The sequence below is a fragment of the Callospermophilus lateralis genome, chromosome 13 (genome assembly GCF_048772815.1).
Source record: "Callospermophilus lateralis isolate mCalLat2 chromosome 13, mCalLat2.hap1, whole genome shotgun sequence".
Lineage (NCBI taxonomy): Eukaryota > Metazoa > Chordata > Mammalia > Rodentia > Sciuridae > Callospermophilus > Callospermophilus lateralis.
This window is the reverse complement of record NC_135317.1, coordinates 29,028,140-29,052,380: the sequence shown is the minus strand read 5'-3', so window position 1 is coordinate 29,052,380 and position 24,241 is coordinate 29,028,140. Positions and strand designations below refer to the sequence as shown.

The window sequence follows — 24,241 nt, the reverse complement described above, 5'->3', positions numbered from 1 at the left end:
AATGAGCTGACCTTTTCCATTGATATTATCTGCTTCTTTTATACCTGAGACTCTAGCATTAATTTTGACAGATGTTTTCGCTCTTCTGTGGTAAATGTCTCCTTCTTCAGCTCCTCGAACCGCCTGGCAAACCAGTCTTTTTCCTCCTGGCTCTGAAGTTGGGCAGTTTCAATAGAAATTGGCCCACAGTAGATTTCGTTGAGATAGGTTAATACTTCCTCAAGAGAGGCCTTTTCCTTCCCCATGTTCAATAGTCCTAGGAAATAGAATCAGAAGGGTCATTTCAAAGAAAACTCAACCATGCAGTAAATTAGTGCTGGAACATACTTATTTCAATTCAGAGCACTTCATATTAATAACTTGAGTCATTATCAATGCTTCTTTTTTTCTTTTTTCCTTTCTTTCTTCCTTCTTCCCTCCCGCCCTCCCTCCCTCCCTTCCTTCCTTCCTTCCTTCCTTCCTTCTTGTCCTTTTTGTCCTTTTTTTTCTTTGTGGTGCTGCATTATTGATTCCAGGGCCTCATACATGCTAGGTAAATGCTCTTACCACCAAGCTGCATCTCTACTTCTACTTAAATTTTTCTAAAGGCAAAATTAAGGAAGAAAACAACAACAACAGTTTTTCTTCATAAGAATAAAACCATGCTACTTTTTCCCAAATTTTGATTCAATAGCAATTTCAAATTAAAATTTAAAATCTGTGGGCCTGGATGTAGCTCAGTGATAAAGCTCTTGCCTAGAATGTATACTACTACTACTGCTACTACTACTACTAATAATAATAATAAATTTGAAACCTACTTTTCATCTGCTTTATAGCTACAAATCATATGTCCTGTCTTTTTCTGAAATAGCTAATAAAACGTTCATCTTATTAATGTCTATAAAGCAATAACTATTACTGAGTAAATGGTCTTGATGTGAAGTTAAGCACCAATTAATATTAACAGGAAAGCAATGTTTTAAGGTAAAAGGAAATTGATGTGGGGGCTGGTATTGTGGCTCAGTGGTAGAATGCTCGTCTAGCACATGCGAGGCCCTGGGTTCGATCCTCAGCACCACATAAAAATAAATAAAATAAAATAAAGGTATTGTTTCCAACTACTTCCCAAGAAAAAGAAAAAAAAAAGTTTTTTTTTTTTGTTTTTTTTTTTAAAGGAAACTGTTGTGATATCCCTGAATGTCAGTCAAAGAAAGGGGAAATTTGCACATGGCATTAGCTCATCACCACATGAGTTATCAGTTACTTGCTTAATCTTGCAACAATGGTTTAATAAACCAGTATTTATTTTATGTTGTTAATGGTTTCTTAGAATAAACTTTAAATGTTTGATATTGATTATTTAACCTATAACACCAACACCACAAAAATATTTTAGAAAATAACATGAGAGAGGTGGCTGGGGTTGTGGCTCAGTGGTAGAATGTTTGCCTCACATGCATGAGGCACTGGGTTCGATCTTCAGCACCACAAAAAAATAAATAAATAAAATAAAGATATTGTGTCTACCTACAACTAAAAAAAAAAAAAAAAAAAAAATGAAGAAAAAAGAAAGAAAGAAAATAACATGAGAGAAAACCTCAAATCATGATTGTATTCCAGACCCCTCCCCAACCTTTTTAAGTTCCCTGGTTAGGAAAGAAAACAGGGTGAAAGGGTACACACTTTAGAATGGAAGTAGACCTGGGTTTTCTTTCCTTTTCTAAATGCAAGTCCTTCTAAATTTTAAAAAATTCCTTCAGGCTACACTCACTTCAATGTCAGCACTCTTACATATACATGTCATCCTCTGCCACTTGGCAGTTACAAATTACTTAAATTCCCTGAGTCTGTTTCCCCATTTGTGCAATGAAGATGTCAATAACTACTTTTAGAAGTGGTTGTAAAAATTAATTGACAAAATATCTATCTAAAGTATCTGGTATTTAAACAAGAGTTTGATGTTTTTGAACATCGAGGAAAGAAGCCCCTCAGAAGACCACTCTAGGGTATCAAGACTGATCCTCCCAGAGAACTGAAGATGCCTCTTTCTCTCCACACTAGCGGAAGCCTCAGCTTCAGTGGGTGCACAGGTTCTTTAAGAAAAGAGCAAGGAGCTACACTTCTAGTGGGTAGCTCTCCTTTCCCTCTACAGGGATCATCTTACCTGCAGTATTGAAGGGCCCCTGCAGGGTCTGCACTAGGGCTTGGATTTCAGGCACAGTGTCCAGCAGGGCTTGTCCAGTGAAGAGGGGATTGATTTTGGCAGCTTTATGACCATGCTCACAATATACTGCCACCAACCTGGCAAGGCCGTGATCAACTAAATCAGGGGAGAACAAAACAAACCAGTGAGATGCCCACAAACTACAAAAAAAAAAAAAAGTCTTTCAAAGATTATGTTGAAGTTTTAGACAATTTTAAAAATTTTTAGTTATCGATGGATGAAATTTTTTTTTAATTTTTTTAATGTGGTGCTGAGAATTGAACCCAGTTCCTCACATGTACTAGGCAAGTGCTCTACCACTGAGCTATAACCCCAGTTCCAGCCTTAGACATTTTTTTTTTTTTTAAAGAGAGAGTGAGAGAGGGAGAGAGAGAGAGAATTTTTTAATATTTATTTTTTTTAGTTATCGGCGGACACAACATCTTTGTTTGTACATGGTGCTGAGAATCGAACCCGGGCCGCACGCATGCCAGGCGAGCGCGCTACAGCTTGAGCCACATCCCCAGCCCCCTTAGACATTTTTGACACTGCTCCTACCCACCACATCTGCCATCATCTTTCAAGATTAAAGATTATCAGAATCCAGGCAAACATGCTTATTTCCTTGTTTATCTCAGGATAGACTACAGTGGGTGGGGTGGGGGGGGGGTGGTGATGGTAATAGAACTCCGAAAACACATTTGTGAAAACAATTATACATACACATAATTATTAGAAAGGAACACACCAAATTAAAAACAAATATTAAAATGCTGAGATTACAGAGAGTCCTCTTTGTCTCCTAGTTGTTCAAGATATTTTTAGACCTTATTTTTTTTTAATATTTATTTTTTAGTTTTAGGTGGACACAATATCTTTATTTTATTTTTATGTGGCGCTGAGAATCGAACCCAGTGCCTCACGCATGTTAGGTGAGTATGCTACCACTTGAGCCACATCCCCATCCCTAGACCTTATTTTTTACATTAAAAAACTACAGATAGGTCAAACTATAAAATAGTTCCTTATTTCCTTTTTTTCATTTTTCCTTTTTTTTTTAGACAGGATCTCATTAAATTGCCCAGGTTGGCCTCAATTGTGATCCTCCTGCTTCCATCTCCTGAGTAGTTGGAATTACAAGACTTCACCCCCATGGCTGGCTACATTTTCTTATTTCTTTAAGATCCCAGGTACATGGTTATTTTATAAAACTGTAGATTAGGAAAAGACCTAAATTATCTTGTCACTCACATAATGAGAAAAAAAAAACCCTTTCATAAAGCAGTAGATTAGTGATTGGCCTTTTCCTAAATGGGGGTCATCTTTCAATGAATTCAACTCTGAGACTATTTTAAATTGAGGACAAAAGCCATTGTTCTTTCTTTTTCTACATGTAAGTCCTTTGTGTCCACATTGAATCTTCAGTTGAAGTATTCTTATCTATACAGAACACAAACCCCTAAAGATCAACAGATCAATGGAAGGCATACTTTTTTTTTAAATATTTTATTTTATTTTCGGACCCCCCCAAATTGCTACCATCTTTCAAAATTTCAAATGTCTATTTTATGAATAAGTACTGACATGGAATGATTTAGAACCACATATGCCCTTGAGTTTGGTTTCTATATACTGTCAAAATGTACCTCTTCGCTTATCACAGGTGTAGCGAGTGACGAAAGAACAGGGATGTATTGAATATGTATAGGAGATGCTCACATCTATATGCAGTTATGTGGATCTATATTATGTCAACATTCCCAGAGTTAGCTCTGAATGACTCCCTTCCTGAATCTTAGTTGTTCAACACATCCTTCAGTTGGAGGAGATATCCTTATATTTTTCAAATAAGTCCATCTCTGTTTAAGATAGCCAGAGTTAGTTTGTGTAGTTTGTGAACAAAGTGAATTTAGCTGATTAATTTTTTTTAATTATGGTAATATCATCTATCTATATCAGTTTTTTTTTTCTCTGCTCTAAGCAAACGTGGTGTTAGGAGACACTGAATACTATTCTGTTTCGTGGAAGCAAAATACTTATATTAGCCAGCATGAAGCAGTTCAAACTCAAGGTAGCCAGTCACGGAGGCTGCCTGTAATCCCAGCTAGTCAGGATGCCAAGGTAGGAGGATCAAAGTTCCAGGCCACCCTGGATAACTAAGTGAGACCCTCTCTCAAACTAAAAATTTAAAGAAAGAACTGGGGATAGATCTCAGTGACATAGGGCTTGTCTACCAAGCATGAGGCCCTGGGTTCAATCCCCAGTACCAATAAATAAATAAATAAGTTGATGTACATCTTTTTCAACATCCGCTCATAAACAGCTGCCCCAAAACAATCTAGGCCATATCTATAGTTCCATTTCACTTAAGGCAGAATATGCTTAAAGCAGGTGGATGTTGAACATCCATAAACACTTTAAAGACTTCCAAGAATGGTAATTTGGTAAATGGAGACTTGTAGAACTCTATTATGGTTGCCTCCAACTTCACCTCAGGAATCACATTAAAAGCCAAACAACTTTGTACCAGAACACTACATTCTGAACAGTAAACCCAGACCAGTTTATATAACACCTTCCAGTCCCACCTCAAAAACAATAGCCTTACAAAGTAAATTTATTTCACCAGATATTTTTCTTACAAAACAAAGAAACTTGAAGTAAAAAGTTTGCTCTGGTTCCTTCAGCTTTTTTTCTAATCCTTTCTTAAATAATCTGTAAGATAGATAAGTAAGGGTCATAAATTTTTAATAAATTATAGAGACCATTTATTAAGTACTTATTTTGTGAGTGTGTGTGTGTGTGGGGGGGTGCATGTGTGTGGTACTGGGGATTAAATCCAGGGGGTACTCTAAACACTTAGTGACATTCCCAGACCATTTTTTAATTTTTTAAATTTTGAGTCAGTCTTCTTATTGCCCAGGCTGGCCTTGAACTTGTGATCCTCCTGCTCAGCCTCCCAGGTTGCTGGGATTGTAGATGGACAGCCGCCACACCTAGCTGAATACTAACTTTTGCTATCCACTTGGCTGGATTTTTTTTTTATATATATACACATTATTTTACCTAATCCTTGTAATGACCCTGAAATAGGTGACCTTATCCTCATAAGGATAAACAGAGGCCCAAAGATGCTAAGTGACTTGCAAAAGGTAACACAGGTTAAAAAGAAGCTGGAATTTGAACTCTAATGTGTTTGACTTCAATCCAGTGTTTCATCCATCAAAATACAATAAAAGTTTAAAAGGAAAGTCCTGATGCTATAGTTAAAGGAATGAGAGAAAGAGATGTCATTAAGACTTTTTTAAAGTTTAAGGGCTAACATCTTTATATTTTCTCAGTCTGTATTTATGTTCTTGAATTTTCCTTATTTTTTAAAATTTAGATTTTCTTCAAACTTTCTCCTATTGCTCCAATAAAGGTTCCTGCTATTTCCAACATGGAACATCCCTACAACCTCACTTCAACTATCAATGCTCAAAGCCAGTAATCACTAAGTAGTTTGGAATCTGATGACCTCCATCTCCTGATGGTCTATAAATTCTGCCATTTTAAAAAATAATGGAAAAATAAAAAAATAAAGATGTTGTGTCCACCGAAAACTAACAAATAAAAAAAAAAAAAAAAAAGGGGCTGGGGATGTAGCTCAAGCGGTAACGCCCTCGCCTGGCATGCGCGAGGCGCTGGGTTCGATCCTCAGCACCATATAAAAATAAAAAATAAAGGTGTCCGGCTGGAGATGTGGCTCAAGCGGTAGCGCGCTCGCCTGGCATGCGTGCAGCCCGGGTTCCATCCTCAGCACCACATACAGACAAAGATGTTGTGTCCGCCAAATACTAAAAAAAAAATATTAAAATTCTCAAAAAAAAATAAAATAAAGATGTTGTGTCCACTGAAAACTAACAAATAAATATTTAAAAAATAAATAAATAATGGAGGTGCCAAATTCACTTTGATGAAATCTGTACCAATGAATCACCACCCCAAACCCACCTCTAGTTTAAGTTCAATTTTTGATAAATAAATTCAAGTTTAATGCACAAGACCCTGGATTCAATCCCACCACCAAAATTTTAAAGACAAATAAATAGTTCAGGTTTACTTGGAAACTTGATGTTTTTAAAGGCTGAAGTACAAGCTGCTCGTCATGGTTCAAACTTTAACTACTGAAACCACTGCCATCCAAAAGTTAACTAAAAGCAAACTCAGTATTTTTAAAAGGAAAAGGGAAATCTTAGTGAATAATGTGGTCATCCTAGATAGGCACTGATGTTAGCCAAGATAAACATGAAGAAGGAAGAAGGATGAAGTGCAAAGAAAACTAGGGAAACTCCCTAAGCTTAGCTGACCTACTTCTACTTCACTGTGTCAGTTTTGATGTGTCCATGTCCAGTAGGGTTTGTCCTTTAATTTCCTTTGCCCATACCAAAATAACTACATACAAGACCCATCACACTAACTACAACCACTCCTTTCAACCAAGATGGTACCTTTCCTGATAATTAGTGGGCATTATAAAAAACAGGATAGCCACTCAAACTGTGTTCTTGGCCCCATCAGACTCCACCTCCTCTTTTTTTGGACTGGAGTTTGAACCCAGCAGTGCTTTATCACTGAGCTACCACCACAGCCCTTTCTATTTTTTATTTAGAGACAGGATCTCCCTGAGTTGATAAGGCTGGCCTCAAACTTGCTATCCTCCTGTCTCAGCCTCTGAGTCCCTGGGATTATAGGCATATGCCACTCTCCTACCCATTCTCCACCCCAGTGATCAGTCTCCTATCCCAATTAAAAGAATTAAGCAAAAGCACATAGTTATACAGACTTTAAGAGAAAAATCCATCAGCAAAGAGAATCATAATGTATCACCCAGTATATAAAGAACTTCCATCCTGTTATGGTTATACATAGAAAATTCAAATGTACTAAATGTCACAAATGAATTGCATATATAGAAACCCATTTATATTTCTTTATTATTATTATTATTATTATTATTTAGTTGTTGATAAACCTTTATTTATTTAATTATATTTATATGTAGTGCTGAAAATCAAACCAGTGCCTCACACATGCAAGGTAGTGCGCTACTGCTGAGCCCTCCCCCGCAGCCCCACTTCTATTTCTTAGTAAGAAATATGAGGTCAAGATGTAGCTACTTAATCAGCAAGCAGAGATGGAGGGAAATTCAGTTCCGCTAACAGAGGAAAGGGACTCTGTGGTCTCAGGAATTACAGTGCAGAGCATGGCAATATTAAAAAACATGGGACTTAGGAGAGATCTTTCTCAGGCTGGGAGTGCAGCACGGTAGATCACTTGCCTGGCATGTACAAGGAGTTTAATCTCCAACATGGGAAAACATTTCAAGTAAAAACAGAAGATGTGGTTCTGGAGAGGCTTTCTTAGTAGACTCACCCCTTCTTCAGCTGTAGTACCTTCTAGAAGCAACTTCTCCTTATAGAAAAATAAAGGGTGCTGCCTTAACACCCTACAGCCTAGTATTCAGATGGTTACAACGTAAAACTTAGAGTGCACCTTTGAATTTAGGGCACAGAAGTTAAAAAATAAACGACTAGACTTTTTAGGCTTAATAACTGTCTAGAGGAGATCTTTGACTGTGGCATCTGGCTCATGGAAAGAAAGACTACAGATTTTGGAAGTTTATAAAAAAAAATTGTACTGCCAAGAAATCCCAACTCTGACCCAAACACACACACACACACACACACACACACACACACACACCTGCAATTGATGACCCTCTAAGGTAACTCTCAAGCTCCCACTTTTATCAAAAACAAAGTAGGCTATGGAAGGGTGGGCAGCTCTGAAGGAGTGCATAGTCTCCAGAGCCTACTTCAGTTTTAAGCACAGATGATAACAAGGAAAAGCCCATGAGACAAAGTCACAGAATGAACAAAACCAAATAGACTAGTGAACTTAATACATAACCACATGAAGCAGCTCTTAACATTTGCCTGCCCAATAGGAATTGGTAACTGGCTTGAACCAGTGACTGGGGTAGATTCCTCATTCTCTTTTAATATGTCTAAGAAGGTTTTTTTTTTGGGGGCGGGGGATAATAAATGTGTATCTATGGAGTAGGTGGTAGTTCATAAAATTCCAGACTCTGTGGAGCCACAGTCATCCCTGACAGAGAAAAGACCACACATTCTCCAGAGATAATGACCTTGAGCATGATTAAGAGGAGAAAAGAGGTCTGGGATTGTGGTTCAGTATTAGAGCATGAGGCACTGGGTTTCCTAGCACGCGTGAGGCAAATGTACTAAATGAATTGCATATATAGAAGCCCATTTCTATTTCTTCTCTCTCTCTTTGTTTTTTAGTTATTGAAATAAAGATATTGTGTCTACCTACAACTAAAAAATAAATATTAAAAAAAGAGGAGAAAGGAAATGAATATGTGCATATACATAAAGAAAAGCTTAGAATATTTCAGTGGCCAGAGGTGTGGTGGCCATTCCTAGCAGTTTTTCAATCTATTTTCTTCTTCATTCAGGGTAATTCTTGCCTGGTATATGGCTGCTCTGAATAAAGCCCTGCTTCACAATGTTCTTTGCAGACATGTGTAGATAGCAACTAAGTTCTGGTCAATGGGGTGTTATTGAAGTCATATAAGCAACTCTTCTCTCCCCTTTCTCCCTCACAGCCTACTAGGGAATGATAATCTACAAAAAGAATGCTGACAAAATAACTTTCTGAAACAGAAAGAATTAAGACTGTCATAGGGCTGGGGATGTGCCTCAAGCGGTAGTGCGCTCGCCTGGCATGCATGCGGCCCGGGTTAGATCCTCAGCACCACATACAAACAAAGATGTTGTGTCCACTGAAAACTAAAAAAATAAATATTAAAAAATTCTCTCTCTCTCTCTCACTCTCTTTAAAAAAAAAAAAAAAAAAAAAGACTGTCATAGACCTATATGCAATGGTTAATTTTGAAAAGTTATTCTATTTTTTAAAGTTTTATTCTAAGTATTTTTAAAAAATAAAGAAAATGAAAATAAAGTTATTACCCTTAGCAAAACAGTCTTTAAGCCAAATCCTGTAATTGTACCACAAACAATTGTTTCCAGGATTGATTTTAGTCTTCCCTCTCAGTATAACACATCATGATACCCCTAACCTGCAGTTCTAATTCAGTACTGGACTTTCAGATTTCACCAAGCATGTCACAAGAGGGCCAGTTCTCTACTAGTGAGGGAGTGGGAAGCAATTTGGTGATAATGGACGAGGGAGGGGGTTATGCATAAAATCAATATTTTTCAAACCACAATAGGCCAAAGCTCCCCAGATGATTCTGATAGTCTTCCAACTGAGAACAACTGGATTAGGTTTCTACAAGGAAAGCTTAATTCTCAGCTGCCAAGCTCTTTATAGAAATGAAATAGAAATTGCTGTCATGAAGAAAAATCCTCAAAGGAGATCACAATAGCTGTGCGTGACACACACTAACATGACTTCAAATGAAAAAGGTATTGTCAAACTTATCTTGCATATCCATCCCCATAACTAGAACTGTGTTGGCTAAGGATGGCCATAGATCTCCAGCTAGAGAATCATGTAATGTACGTGATAAAAATATAAATTCCTGGGCTCAGAATGTAGTTCAGTGGTAGAATACTTGCCTAGCAAGTCCGAGGCTCTCAGTTCAACACCCAGCACCACAAAAAGTAAGAACAACAAAAAAATCATATTCTTGGAACTTACTTCAGATCACTGAACTAGAAACTGTGGGAGAAGGAAGGAGTGAAGGCTGAAAACTGGCATTTTAAACATTTAAGTAATTTTGAATGCACATTTAAGTTTGAGAACAATTAATATAAAATTATAGGGGGTTAAAGGTGCAGCTGGGGTCCTGGGTTCAATTGCTAACATTGCCAAAAAAAGAAAAAGAGCAAAAATTCTAGACACTCAATTTGCAAAGTGAAATAAAATACCTATCATCTTATCTAAATGAAGAGATAACAATCTAGGGCTGGGGTTGTAGCTCAGTGGTTGACTGCTTGCCTTGCATGCAGGAGGCACTGGGTTCCATTCTTAGCACCACGTAAAAAAAATAAATAAAACAAAGCTAGAAAGCTCAATTGACATTAAAAACAAACAAACAAACAAAAACAATCTAGCCAGGCACAGTCCCTGCAATCACAGCTACTGGAGAGGCTGAGGCAGGAGGACTCCAAGTCCAAAGTCTCCACAATTTAGCAAGACACTGTCTTTAAATAAAAAGGGCTGGGAATGTGTAGCTCAGTGGTAAAGTGCTCCTGGATTCAATCTCCAGTACCACCCCCCCAAACCCTCCCCCCACCCCCCCCGCAACACCACACACATACAAAAAAGATTAACAATCTTGTTGACCAAAATGCCTTCCCTAAACAAATCCCGCAAATTGGTCAACAAGATTGCACTTAAGAATTGCACTTAAGGGGGCTGGGGATGTGACTCAAGTGGTTGCGCGCTCGCCTGGCATGCGTGCGGCCCAGGTTCGATTCTCAGCACCACGTACAAACAAAGATGTTGTGTCCGCCGATAACTAAAAAATAAATATCAAAAAATTCTCTCTCTCTCTCTCTCTCTTTTAAAAAAAAAAATTGCACTTAAGAATTGAAGTTTATTTTAAGTGCCCCCTAAGGTGAAAATAAGGTGAAGAGCAAAATACTTAAGTTTCAGTATGTGATGTAAGATACAAAGGTCAGGTACTTAGAAGATAAAAGAGATCTTAAACATCAATCTTACATTTGGATAAAAAATGCCAAATGTTTCCTCAAATAATCCATTTGCATTCATCTACTCTGAGGCTGAATACAGATAGAATAACTTTAAAGCATAAACCAAATGCTCAAAATTAGTCTCTTGCATGTAAGCAAGGAACAGAGATTCCAAAAACTGATATTCACATCTACTAATCCATTAAAACCACTAATGAGGGCTAGGAATGTGACTCAGTGGTAGAGTGCTAGCCTCACATGCAAGAAGCCCTGGTTCTATCCCCAGCACCACCACCCTCTTCCCACCTTACCCCACCCCGCAAAAAGAAAGAAAAACAACAATAACAAAATCAACGACATGGTTCTAAATTCAGCAGAGTTTTGAGCTCTGAAATTAAAGTAAAAGTCCAGTTAGATTGGCGACAAATAATAAGTACTGCTGCCATCTAAAACCACTAATGAATTGCCTTATCCCAAGTAGCATAGACATGTACCCGGCACATCCTCAACTGTACCTTATCCTTGGAGAATGCCCTGGAAAAGAATCCTTGGGTCAACTGCAGAGTTGGGGCATATTACAAAGTTTCTTTTCCCACAGACCCGCCTACACAATGAGCTATATTCTCACTCGTTGATGATTCAGGGATGGAGAGGATAAGCCCTCCCTAAATCAGGTCCGAACTTAGAAGATGGGGAGCGTGGAACCAACACTGAGACGCTGACTTTAAGGACCCCCAGCTACAGAGGCTAAACGGGGTGGGGGGTGGGGTGATCCCAAATACTGACAACACCCATGCCCACTTCCTCCTGGGCTGCACATGGGCCGACAGCCGGTTCCCTGGTCCTCGAAACACCTTCAAATACACCCCGCCTCAATTCAGGCTGGGAGGCCCCTAGTGTCCCCAGTCCGGGCCCCATCCTCGACCTGCGGGGCGTGCCTGGTTGTCACTGGGCGCCTGGCTCACGATTTTCCTGGGCCAATAGCCATAGACACCCCTCTCCGTCTGGTAGCCGCGCCGGATGAAGACTGGGAGAGTCCGGCTGAGGATCCTTCTTGCTCTTGCCACAGTGATCGAAGCCATGAGTCCTCCAGGCTCAGAAACGGCGTTGGGAGGACACCGGGCAATAGCAGTCCAGAAGAGGCAGTGGGTCGCTCCCGGGCTAGGGTAGTCCCGGAGCAAGCCACGAGAAAGATTGGAGCCCCGCCCCCAGGACACCGCCCCCACACCTCATTGGCCAGGGGGCTGGCCCTTCTGAGCCAATCCGGGGCAGCGGCATTAACTGCGCAGCCACGCCCCGAATCGGGGCGGAACTTCGGGGCGATCCCCTGGTGAAGGCCGCCTGGGTTTAGGATCAGGGCGGGGGAAGTATCCTGCTGAGCTTTACTGACTCGCGGTAAAAAACTTGAGGAATCTAAACAACCTGCAGTCTCCCTCAGTAAGCATTCACCCATCACTCCTCTGCTGGAAGCCTCAGAACAGACAGTATGGATTCTCTTACAGAAAGGACCAAACAAGAATGCAAAATGTAAAGGACTTGAGGAACAGGAAGAACAAATATACCCATTCCCAGCCCCCACCACCAGGAACATGGAAGAAGAAAAAATAGGGAAGAGGGAGCCTGTAAGGAAAAGAACAGGAGGAAAAAAAAAAAATTGAACGACCAGAGTAGTGTAAAAATATTTGAGGTATTTAAGATTTACATTTGGTCTGTCTCTGAGTTTATCAAGATTTTATCTGACTCACCTTTAACTTTGCCAGTTAAAGCAAAACTAACTGGGGTAGGGAAGCATTCTTCCCCGCTCAGCAACCAGTCATGTAACTACGCTTCACACTCCTTAGAACACTATCCCTACAAACTCTTCCTCACTTATTCATAACAATATTCCTATGAAGTGCTCTGCTAGATTATAAAAATCAATAAGGTACAGTGCTGTGTTCCCAGTCTAATTGCAAAATAAACTCAATGCACACTGTGATAAATGTTATGATGTGGGCAGACACAGAAGAAGGACATCCAGCATAAGCGGGTGGAAGGGACACTAGACAGGATGAGGGACAAGGAGCTAGGTAAATGTGCAAAGGGCAATTAATGAAGGGCATCCAAATGAAGCCAGAATTAGACAGGTAGTTGGTATACATGGGTAAATCGAGTCAGGTCAGATCAAGGAGGCCAATTTGTGTGACTGTTAAATTGGAGACTGCCTCCAGAGGGAATGAAATGTTAATTCTTCCTTCAGAGCCCTTCCTCCACCCTAATCAAGAACCTGTTCCTGCTCCAACCTGTTGCTAAGGTAACCCGTCCCAGGAATTGCTCCTCCCTACAGGGAGTTATAAAGTTGTTAATTAATGTGTCCAGGGTTGATCCATCCAGCCCTTCCCCCTTCCATCTGCTTCTCACCTTTTGGCCATCCAACTTAGCACCACCTGGGCCTAGTCACTTAAGCAGGAAGGAGAGAGACAAAGGGAAGAAATTAGGAGAACAAAGGAAGCCTAGTACATATAAAAAAAGGCAGAAGGCTTCCATTCTTGAGGTACAAGGATATCAGCTATGGCCCCCTTCTCTCTCCCAGGAGGAGTCTATGTTACCCCTTTTTAAATAAACCCTGCTTTATATGCTTGCCTCAGAGTGCTTCTCTAATGTGAAGAAGCAGGACTCCTCACTGATAACCAGCAGTATCACAAGAACACATAAGTCTGAGACTGGCAGTTTCATTTTACATTCCATTTCATTTGCTTGCTCCATTCAATGAAGATGGATTTTGGGCTTAGGCTACAGAAAAGAATGTGAAGATTTCAAAATCCAACAAATAGTCTTTTCCTTTCATTTGCCAGGTCTGAAGTCAGAATCTTGTATAAGTGTGATTATATATAGACAGCTCTATGTATCTATATTGATACATAGAACTAAATTTCAGTGCTGTGTAGTTGAACAAGCACTCCCTTGGGTATCAGTCTATTAGGTCCTAATGTCATCTTTCCCACTGATTGGCCATATTTCTTTGGAAGGGCACACTTCTGTTTTCCTAGTGATCTATGTCTACTTAAACATGTCTTCTTAACATTTAAAACTTAAAACTTCCTTGAAGTTTTAAATGATTTTGATTCTAAAAACATTTTTAAAAAAATTTAGTTGTCAATGGATCTTTTTTTTTTTAAAGAGGGAGAGAGAAAATTTTTTCTTTTAATATTTATTTTTTAGTTCTTGGTGGACACAACATCTTTGTTTGTATGTGGTGCGGAGGATCGAACCCGGGCCGCACGCATGCCAGGCAAGTGCACTACCGCTTGAGCCAAATCTCTAGCCCTGTCAATGGACCTTTATTTTATTTATTTATATATAGTGCTGAGAATTCAACTCAGTGCCTCACACATGTTGAAAAACCAGCCTCTACCTCAGAGCAAAGCCTGTCCAAGGAAGGGACATGACCTTTGTCCATGGAAAGACCCACAGAGCACTCCTAGGCACATTCCCACTCTGCTAAGTTGTTTATCTACAAATAACAGGAGAGATCTGCTGGGCCAGGTGTCCCTGACTTAGTCAGGCTAGTTAGGGATCCATAGCAACCCCCTAGCAGACACCAATCAGCATGAGTACAGGAAAATAGTACAGGAAAGTAATAGTACAGGAAAATACCTGGGATGCCAGATGACCCTCCCAGTAGTTTATGGTGGTTGATAACATGTTGGGAAACTTTGTAGTTCAGCACGAACACCCCTCTTGGCTTAAACCAATCACCCCTACCCAACTTGTTCCTGCCAGTGAATGTGCTAATCATGTTTTAGAGTTGTTTTATGATTTTCCTGTGGTGTGTGATGATTTGCTAAGAGATGCTATGATGTATGTGAAGTCCCTGCCTTCCCCAAAGAGTGTATAAAACTGCTGCAAACCTTGGGCTCAGGGCCTCTCAGCATCACCAGTTGCTGTGTGCGAGGGTAGGACCGAGCTAGCTTGCAATAAACACCTCTTTGTTGCTTTCATCTATCTTGGTCTCTGGTGGTCTTTTGGAGATCCCAAATTCAAGCATAACACAGTTTATCTAGCTGTAAAATGGGATTATAATAGTACCTGCCTAATTGGTTACTGAGATTACATGTAAAACAACAGTGCCTGGTACAGTTAAGTACTCAATGCATATAAACTATTATAATAATTATCATCATTATTTCAAGGTCCCATTCCAGTAGTGGCTCTCAGAATCATTCCTGAGATGTAATGATCTTGAACATGCTTGAGGCCTGATGACCAATTCAGGTCATAGGGTTGGCAATTAGCAAATGGCTAAGTAGAAGACTAGGAACATTACAGATATTGGTTTGTCTTATTAATACAGTGTTCAGATGTGTATGTACTTACCTTATCAGGCTACACATAGACCTATTTAATTCTACTTTTTGTAGTACTTGGGATCAAACCCAGGACCTCATGTATGCTAGGTAAGTGCTCTACCAAGGTTTATTTTGTTTTTATAGGAAAATTTTCTTGCTGAGGTTCTTTGCTTTTTTTTTCTTAGTGTTGAAATACTAGAATTTATACTTTTGAAACATTTCTTCAACCAGCAACTGTCTAAAAAAATTCTCAAATTATCATAATAGGGTATAGATATGCATTATTGATTGTATATATAGCCCCAAATTTACCTATCACCAAAGCTAATTTTATTTTCTTTCCTTACCCTTTCCTACTTTTATTATTAGAAATGTTAAGAAGTATAGGCTATAGTGTATGACAAACTTTAATCCTAGGAGGGTGAAGATAAATTTTGTTCAAATGAATCCATTAGGTTGGATTCCTCCCTAATTCCTTTAAAAGGGGTTACTTACTTTTCTTTCACGTGGCTAATACCAAGGGTCTTCTTTTTGTTCTTATGATTTTCTCCCCTCTATTGTGAAACTGCTTAGTATGAAACTCTGAGGTTCTATTAATTTAGCAGGTATCAACCATCCAAGGGAACAAGGATCTGCACGCATGGGTCTCCTAGAGTGGCCGCACCTTTGACTGGATTGCTAGCACAGCTTGGATGACACAACTACAATGTGAAAGTTTAATAGTTCTTAGTACTTACAGACCAGCAGAAGATAGGTAAAGGTACACAACACAGAGGTCAGGGACAGAGAAGGGGACTCATGAGTCAATGCCTTTATTAGGTCCAGGGTTTATCCAAATTGATTTCCAGTGTCGAGCTTTAATTGATGTGTTGAAAGTAAGCAGGTCATGTTCCAGAAGTGGTCACTTTAAGTTCTCAGGCAAGGTCTGAAGGGTTCCTTTAAAGGAAGTGGCGGGAAAAGAGGGATCTAGACTGCTGGAGGGTAAGATGCCTTTAAATTTTTCTCTCTGGACAGGATCTGAAGCCATCCTGGTGGGGTGTGTTTTTGGAAATGGTGTTAAGGGTGACCGAGCATTGCCTCTGGTGTGCAAAAAGTTAAACTTAGGATGCCAAGACAACATGAATTATAAGCACGCACTACAAAAATATATCATAACTGGGGCTGGGGTGTAGCTCAACACTTTCCTAGTATGAACATGATGGCTCAATCTCCAGCACTTAAATAAAATAAAGTTATGTAATATTATATAAAATATCTTATATATATATAATATATATGTAAGAACATATGTACACATACATAGTATAATAATTACCATTGTATTATTTATCTGTTGCTGGGTAGCAAAATATCCCCTCATTTAGTGCCTTGAAACAACAAATATGCATTATTTCTCAGTTTATGTTGGTCAGTAAACTACACAGGTTAGCTTAGGGTTTCTGGCTCAGTCTCCCAGGAGGATGGAATCACTATTGAGATTTCAATTCACTTTAAGATTCAACTGGGAGATAATTGGTCTCCACATTCACTCACATGGTTACTGACAGGCCTGGGTTCCTGGTTGGCTGTTGGCCGGAAGCATCCTTCAGTTCCTTGACAATGTGGGCCACACCAAAGGGCACTCAACATGGCAGCTTGCTTTCCAAGATTAAGTCATAATCTGATCATTGGTACTAACATCCCATCACCTCTGTGGCATCACAGAGAAGTTAGTACAAAATCCAGCCTTCATTCAAGATGAGAGGACAGGAGGGCATGAACACCAGGAGACAGGCACTGGGTGGTTGAGGGCTGCCTCCCACCCCTTGCGCCATTTTAAGTATTGTGTGCATGAAGGGTGCAATGGGCTTATCCTGTTGACTTGCTTTCATGTACTCACTCACATTCACTCTTCCGCCAGCTGCCCCCACACTCTGCCCTGCCCTGTCCTTTTTCTTCCTTTCCTTCTACTGACTCCCTCATCTGTTGTTTTCTTCTTCTAAATTCTGGTTTGCCATCTGTGCTCATTCTCTCAGAAGATACATGTCATGACTAAGACTCCTCAAATTTAGCCCTCTCACTTGTGCTCTCTGAAATCACTAATTAATTCACTCATACTTTCCTTTCCCCTTTCTAAATTCCTACAGCACATACAAGGCAATGCCATTCTACTTAACTTTTTTTCCTCTTACCTCTCGTCTCCCAAAGAATAAAATCTTCATGAGTAAAGATGTTTTTAACTATGTGCAGGTATATTGGGTGCTCTACAAGAGTACTTCTGATTCTAGCATTCTGGAACTCAAGTGACTCATATCCCCTACTGAACAGGGTGGTAGTGATCACGCAGTAGAAACACAACTGTTTTTCTTTATTTAGAGTCGATCAATCATAACTTCATCTGATAGGAAGTACCAGGCATTATTTGATTAATAATTATTGACTACCTACTACATAAAAGCACTATGTTAAGTGCTTCAGGATGCAGCTGCGAAGAAGCTACAATGTTCCTACCTTCAGGAGCATTCAGTCTCTGTGGGTAGACAGAAGTTAAATAATTGCACAATAATGAATTATAATTCTAACAGTGCCATGAAGCTAGGCAAGTGCTCTTGTGAATTAACAGTGCAGGATGAAACCAGATAAATAGGGGAATAGACTACCTAGTCTGTGAGATTATATAAACTGAAACTTAAAAATGAAGAAAGTAGGAGTTAGAGAAGCAAAAAGAGCTAAGGATGAATACCTCACAGGCAAAATCAAGTTCTAACTAGTTCCTCATGTTTTCCCATTGACTAGTGAAGGAGGAGGAAGTATAAAACTACCACTTTTTTTTTTTTAAAGCATCTTCTGTCAGTTTTCATTTTGTCTGCTTTAACATTATTTTATCATAGTTATAACTGTCATGCCAATATATTGTCTTTAAACATTATTGTGGATGTTGTTCCTTTGGAAAATGTCCTTCAGACAAGTGACCCATTCCCTTGTCTCCTCCTTGCTTTGCTTCTGGAGAGCCTGAATAGAAGCCATTGAATGCAGTGGGAACTGTGCATGAGGAATGAACTTGGAAAGCAAAATTCATTTTGGATATTGAGCTACATATGATGTAGCAGATCTATCAATTGGGTGGTTGAACACACCTCTCTGGAGTTCAGAGGAACGGCAGGGATTAGAGAAGTGAATTTTGACACTTTTCAATGTGTAGATGTCATTGAGGTTCTGGATATGAATGAGACTCTTCTTTCATTTGTGCTATCAGAGGTATTGATATCCTACAACTTAAAATGCTGAACAATTCAAAAGCTTAAAAGCTGGGATGAGAAGAAATTCCAATAAAGGAGAATAAGAAGTAGCTATAGAATTTCTGAAAAAAATGGAGCTTTTGCAGAGAAAATATCCAGGTTCAAATTCTAGTTTTGCCAGTTACAGGATATGTGACCTTGGATCACCTCTTAGTTTTCAGCTGTAAAATGGAAATAATCATGCCTATCTTATTAGAGAAAGCTAGCATAGGATTGTGACTAGGTAACTTCTAATCTAAATGACCTGATTCTTAATTTTGGTTTTGACACTCATTAGCTAGGACCTTGAACACATTTCCCAACTTCTCTACTCATTTTTCTCATCAGTAAAATGGGTTTAATGATCATTATGTTCAAAAAAGGTTTAATGTGAAGATTAAATAATAATGCACATTAAAAGTATAGAATTGTCTTACACATAGTAAAAAAACAATGCTAACTATTATTATGGGGCTGTTTTAAAAAATGAAGAGAGAATGTATAGAACTTGCCACAGAGAACCCAAAAGATAATAGCTATCGTTATTAGCTTACTATTATTATTTTTTAACTCTTCAATATTTATTTTTTAGGTGTAGATGGACACAATGCAATGCCTTTATTTTTATGTGGTGCTGATGACAGAACCCGGGTTCTGCCCATGCTAGATGAGTGAGCACTCTACCGCTGAGCCACAACCCCAGCCCCAGCTTATTATTATTATTAATAATAAAAACTGATAATGATTGTTGAATGTTACAAAGTGACATCTGCGGTGATTGGATGAAAGCTAGAAAATATAATTAGAATCTAATATCTTTCACAATTAAGGCAATACTTCATAAACTTTATTTGAAAATCTGACATACCAAAAGATTCCCATTAGTCTGAGGTCCATAAGTAACTATTTTTGAGTTTTAATTAGAAACCTGTTTGCTTGATCTTGTTGCATATTTACATTTTGTCTTCTTCTCATATAATAGACAATGTGAATAAACTCAGTTTGATGACTTCTGAAAAAACAAAAAAAGTGACATCTGTTTGGATGAGTCTGTCATTAAATAGGAACCAATGCAATGTTCCTTCCTACAGCCTCCAGGGGAAAGTGAAGCAAGTTTAATATGTTATTGTGTCTGTGGTGTAGTACCTTTCAGAAGAAACAAGTTAGAAATGACATCTACTTCTTTCACTTACCTTTGGCAACTGACAAGAGTAAAGCCACTGCAAAAGACTCTGTATTATAACTTTTTTCTTCTCTTTTAATCAATGTGACATTATCATTCTATTTTTTTTTAAGAAAGAGGGAGAGAGGCAGAGAGAGGGAGAGAGAGAGGAAGAGAGGCAGATAGATAGAGAGAGAGAGAGAGAGAGAGAGAGAGAGAACATCTTTGTATGTGGTGCTGAGGATCTAACCTGGGCGCACGCATGCCAGGCATGCCCGCTACCGCTTGAGCCACATCCCCAGCCCGACATTATCATTCTAAATAATGAAGACAACCAATTTTGTACATGGATTCTTTTTTAAAAAAAATTTTTAAATTTATTTTTTTAGTTTTCGGTGGACACAACATCTTTTTTTTTAAGAGAGAGAGAATTTTTAATATTTATTTTTTAGTGGACACAACATCTTTTGTTTTTTTTTTTGTATGTAGTGCTGAGGATCGAACCCAGGCCGCACGCATGCCAGGCGAGCGCGCTACTGCTTGAGCCACATCCCCAGCCCTGTAAACATTTGGAAGCAATGGTAAATGTCTGAAAATCAGAAAGTTTGAAATTCTGAAATGTAACCTCTATTCATTTTTAAAATGAGGCATCAGATCACAGAGGGTTTACGATGACTAGCCCCGTTCTTCCGTGTTGCCTGTGCTGTGGCTCTAAGACTCTACAGTAGGTCTTTGCTCCCCAGCTTCACCTTTTCTTTGCATTAGCATGGGTCTGGATTTGGCAATACACTGGTCTCACCCAGGCAGTCATTCTTTTTTTAACATTTTTTTCCTTTTGCAAATTGGGGACTGAAAGGCAGGATCTTCATCACACTAGGTAAGCACTCTACCATAAAGCTACGCCCCCAAACCCAAGCAGATATTCTTGTTTTATCATATGCACTGGTCTTGGTAGAAGTAGATTATATAATCAGGTCTCTTCTTAGTCCTCATTATATCCACAGGGATGTATGCATTGTAATGTGTGTGGTACTCGGTTGTATCAGGTGGGGAAAATCCTAGAACAGAGAAGGCAGGAAGTATTACATAAGAGCATGAACTTTGGCATCATAGAGACCTGAACTGAGATTCTATTCAGTAGCTGTTTGATCTTGAACACAATATTTAACTGTGCTGTCTTAGTTTTGTCCCTCTGTAAAAACAGAGTTAGCACCAACAATACAATTATTGGGTGGATTAATGCCTGACATACACTAAGATATTTCCATTCAACACTCATTAAAAAGTTGAATTAGCTTTAAAATAGGTCTGGAGTCCTATATTTGGTTTGTTAAGAGTTGATATATTGGGGCTGGGGATGTGGCTCAAGCTATAGGGCACTTCCCTGGCATGAGTTCGGCCGGGTTCGATGCTCAGCAACACATACAAACAAAGATATTGTGTCTGCTGAAAAACTGAAAAATAAATATTAAAAAAAAATTCTCTCTCTCTTAAAAAAAAAAAAAAGAGTTGATATATTGTTTGGTAAATAAATATGAAACTCCAGGCTATGATTTCCTCTTATACATGTCTGCTTAAGTATCTTTACCAAGATCGCATTCATTCACTTATTAATACATCAATATTTTATTAAGTGCCCTTTGGCCCTAGGACACAAAGGTCAATGAAATACAAATCATAGCCTGGAGGAGTTTATAGTTAAAAAAAAACAACAACAAAACTTCATTTATAATACGCTTTGTGAGGAGATTTATTTCAGGAATGCAAACAAGGCTGAGTTTTAAGAAATCTACTAATTATGTTAATTAAGAAGCTTACAGTTTTATGGGCAACACACAAATTATTCTAATGAAGCATAACAAAAGTTATAATATGGTTGATGACAGGCTTTTATGGGGACCTCATTTGATATGTGGATGGTGGTGATAAAAAATGACTTCCTCTAGTAAATAATCCCTAACCTAACTGGTCTGGAAATGATCATGGGAGAAAGCACATTCTTGGCAGTCATGATATGCACACATGAAGCCCAGTACATGCAGGCTATCTGTTATGGTTGGAATTTAGACATGCAGGGAAGTAGCAGGGAATGAGACTATATGTATAGAAAGAGCCCATGGATAAGAACTTTTGTGCTAAGAACTGAGTAGTACCCTCTAAGTCAGTGGCTACAAAAGGGCTTGGCAGAAAGGGAAACTCAATGGCTGGGGCTGTAGCTCAGTGGCAGAGCACTTGCCTAGCATGTGTGAGGCACTGGGTTCAATCCTTAGCACCATGTAAAAATGAAACAAATAAAATAAAGGCATGCTGTCCATCAAACAACTACAAAAAAATAAAAAAAGTAAAAAAGGGAAACTTAAGATGATCCAGTTAGGCAAAAGTATTAGAACTTCTTTTTTACTTATTGTTATCTTTTCTATTTTGGGATATTATAAGGCAAACATTTGTATAGTACTATATATACACACATCATTTTTTTATTAGCTACACATGACATTACAATGATCTTGGCAATTCATACATTTGAATCAATTGGGGTATAATTTCTCATTTTTCTGATTGTACAGATTGCAGAATCACATTGGTCATACAGTTACCTATATACATTCAGCAATCATAATTTCTAATCTATTCTGCTGCCCTTCCTATCTCCCCTTCCCTTCCCCTCCTCTACCATTACTTCTCTCTATCCAATCTAATGTGACACACTTTTTTTTTTCTTTTTCTCCTCACAACATCATACATGTATTCTGTATAACGATGAGGGTCTCCTTCCATCTTCTGTGCAACTCCCCTTCTTCCTCCCTTTCCCTCCCACCTCTCTTCCCTATTTAATGGTAATCTTCTTCTCATGCTCTTCCTCCCTATTACACACATCATTTCTATCTGAACAGACAACATTGGTTGCAAGTGCATGCCTTCCTCCCATCTCCCTACAGGGATATGAGAGTAAAGAAGTCTGGAGATCATTGCCATAGAAGAGTTGTTAGCAAGGAAGTGAAACAATCTGATTTGTGTTCCAAACAATACTCTCTAAGATGAGTAGGGGTAAGATTAGATGCAACAGGGAGAGAAATCAAAAGATGGCTGGCAATAGCAGAAGTGAGTTGACATGGGCTGAACTAAGGTTGCAGCAGTAGATAAAAAGGAGGACCTGGTCAAGGTCCTTTTAAGACATATTGACAGCATATGGACAAGGGATGAGGAGTGGGAACTCTGGCTTCAATAACTAAAAGAGTATAAAAAGGGCCCTCAAGTAGATGAATGGATAAAAAATGTGGCATATATACACAATGGAATATTACTCATCAATAAAAGAGAATAAAATCATGGTATTTGCAGGTAAATGGACGGAGTTAAAGAATATAATGCTAAGTGAAGTTAGCCAATCCCCCCAAAAAACAAATGCCAAATGTTTTCTCTGATAAAAGGAGGCTGATTCATTGTGGGGTAGGGAGGGGGAGCATGGGAGGAATAGACAAACTCTAGATAGGGCAAAGAGGTGGGAAGGGAAGGGATGGGGTATGGGGTTAGAAATGATGGTGGAATGAGATGGACATCATTATCCAAAGTACATGTATGAAGACACGAATGGTGTGAATATACTTGTATACAACCAGAGATATGAAAAATTGTGCTCTATATGTGTAATATGAATTGTAATGCATTCTATTGTCATATATAACAAATTAGAATGAAAAAAAGTATATATAAAAAGGTAGGGGTGGTGGATGAGTGTTAAGTTCAATTTTGGATTTTAGGTCTGAAGTATATATTGAATTTTATACTTTTCATTACAGATGTCCCAGAGCAGGGACTCAGAAACATAGGTGGAAATTCAATAATAAAGACCAATTAGATGGCAGAGTTAGCTTTTCACTACTTCCCCCAAAGAATACTGAGACTAGTTATTCTGTTAGGCAAAAAGTGAAACCAAAAATGAGAAATGATGATTTTATTTGCAAACCTCTGTCAATATTCATTACAATAAATGAGAAACTCCCTAACTTTCTTTTCAATCTTCATTTTGAAGTTCATTGTCTTGGCACAGATTCCTAATATTTGGATTAAAATGTCTCCTAGTTGCCCTACACAACTAAGCAAAACCCTATGCAACTAAGCAAGACCCTGTCTCTAATGAAGTACAAAAAAAAAAAAAAAAAAAAAAAAGGAGGGGCCCTGGGTTCAATTACTGGTACCAAAAACAAAAAACAAACAAACAAACAAAAAAAAAAACAACTCACAGCTACTGCAGCCCCTCAGGATCAAGCACATTCTCCTCTCCTAGTGTGTGTTAATTGACTAAGGTTTAGGGCTACTTCCTATATTCTTTGCAACTTTCACTACTGTCACCCACTACTCCCATCCACAGTCTCACAGGTTCCTCATTTCCCTTTTCTTCCTTCCTCACCCAGCTTAGATTCTATGGTTTTTCATTCTAATCACTCTCTGGCAAACACCTCAATTCCCTTATTGCCTTCCCCCCCCCCTCCCGGTTTTCCTTAAGTACTGGGGATTGAACCCACAGACACTCCAGCCCAGTTCTTTATTCTTATTACTTAGTTTTTATTTTGAGGCAGGGT

At 38.8% G+C, this 24,241-nt stretch overlaps 1 protein-coding gene across 1 annotated transcript in view; it reads right to left on the bottom strand.

The window, feature by feature from the left end:
• Dhtkd1 (dehydrogenase E1 and transketolase domain containing 1) overlaps positions 1–12,078 on the bottom strand; it is a 40,921-nt gene extending 28,843 nt beyond the window's left edge. Inside the window, exons 1-3 of the mRNA XM_076831463.1 lie at positions 11,837–12,078; positions 2,147–2,302; positions 45–256 (exon numbers count right to left, since the gene is read on the bottom strand). Of these exons, the coding sequence (XP_076687578.1) occupies positions 45–256; positions 2,147–2,302; positions 11,837–11,993 (525 nt within the window). The 5' untranslated portion in view covers positions 11,994–12,078. The remainder of the gene's footprint in view (positions 1–44; positions 257–2,146; positions 2,303–11,836) is intronic.
• Positions 12,079–24,241: the final 12,163 nt, after the last annotated feature.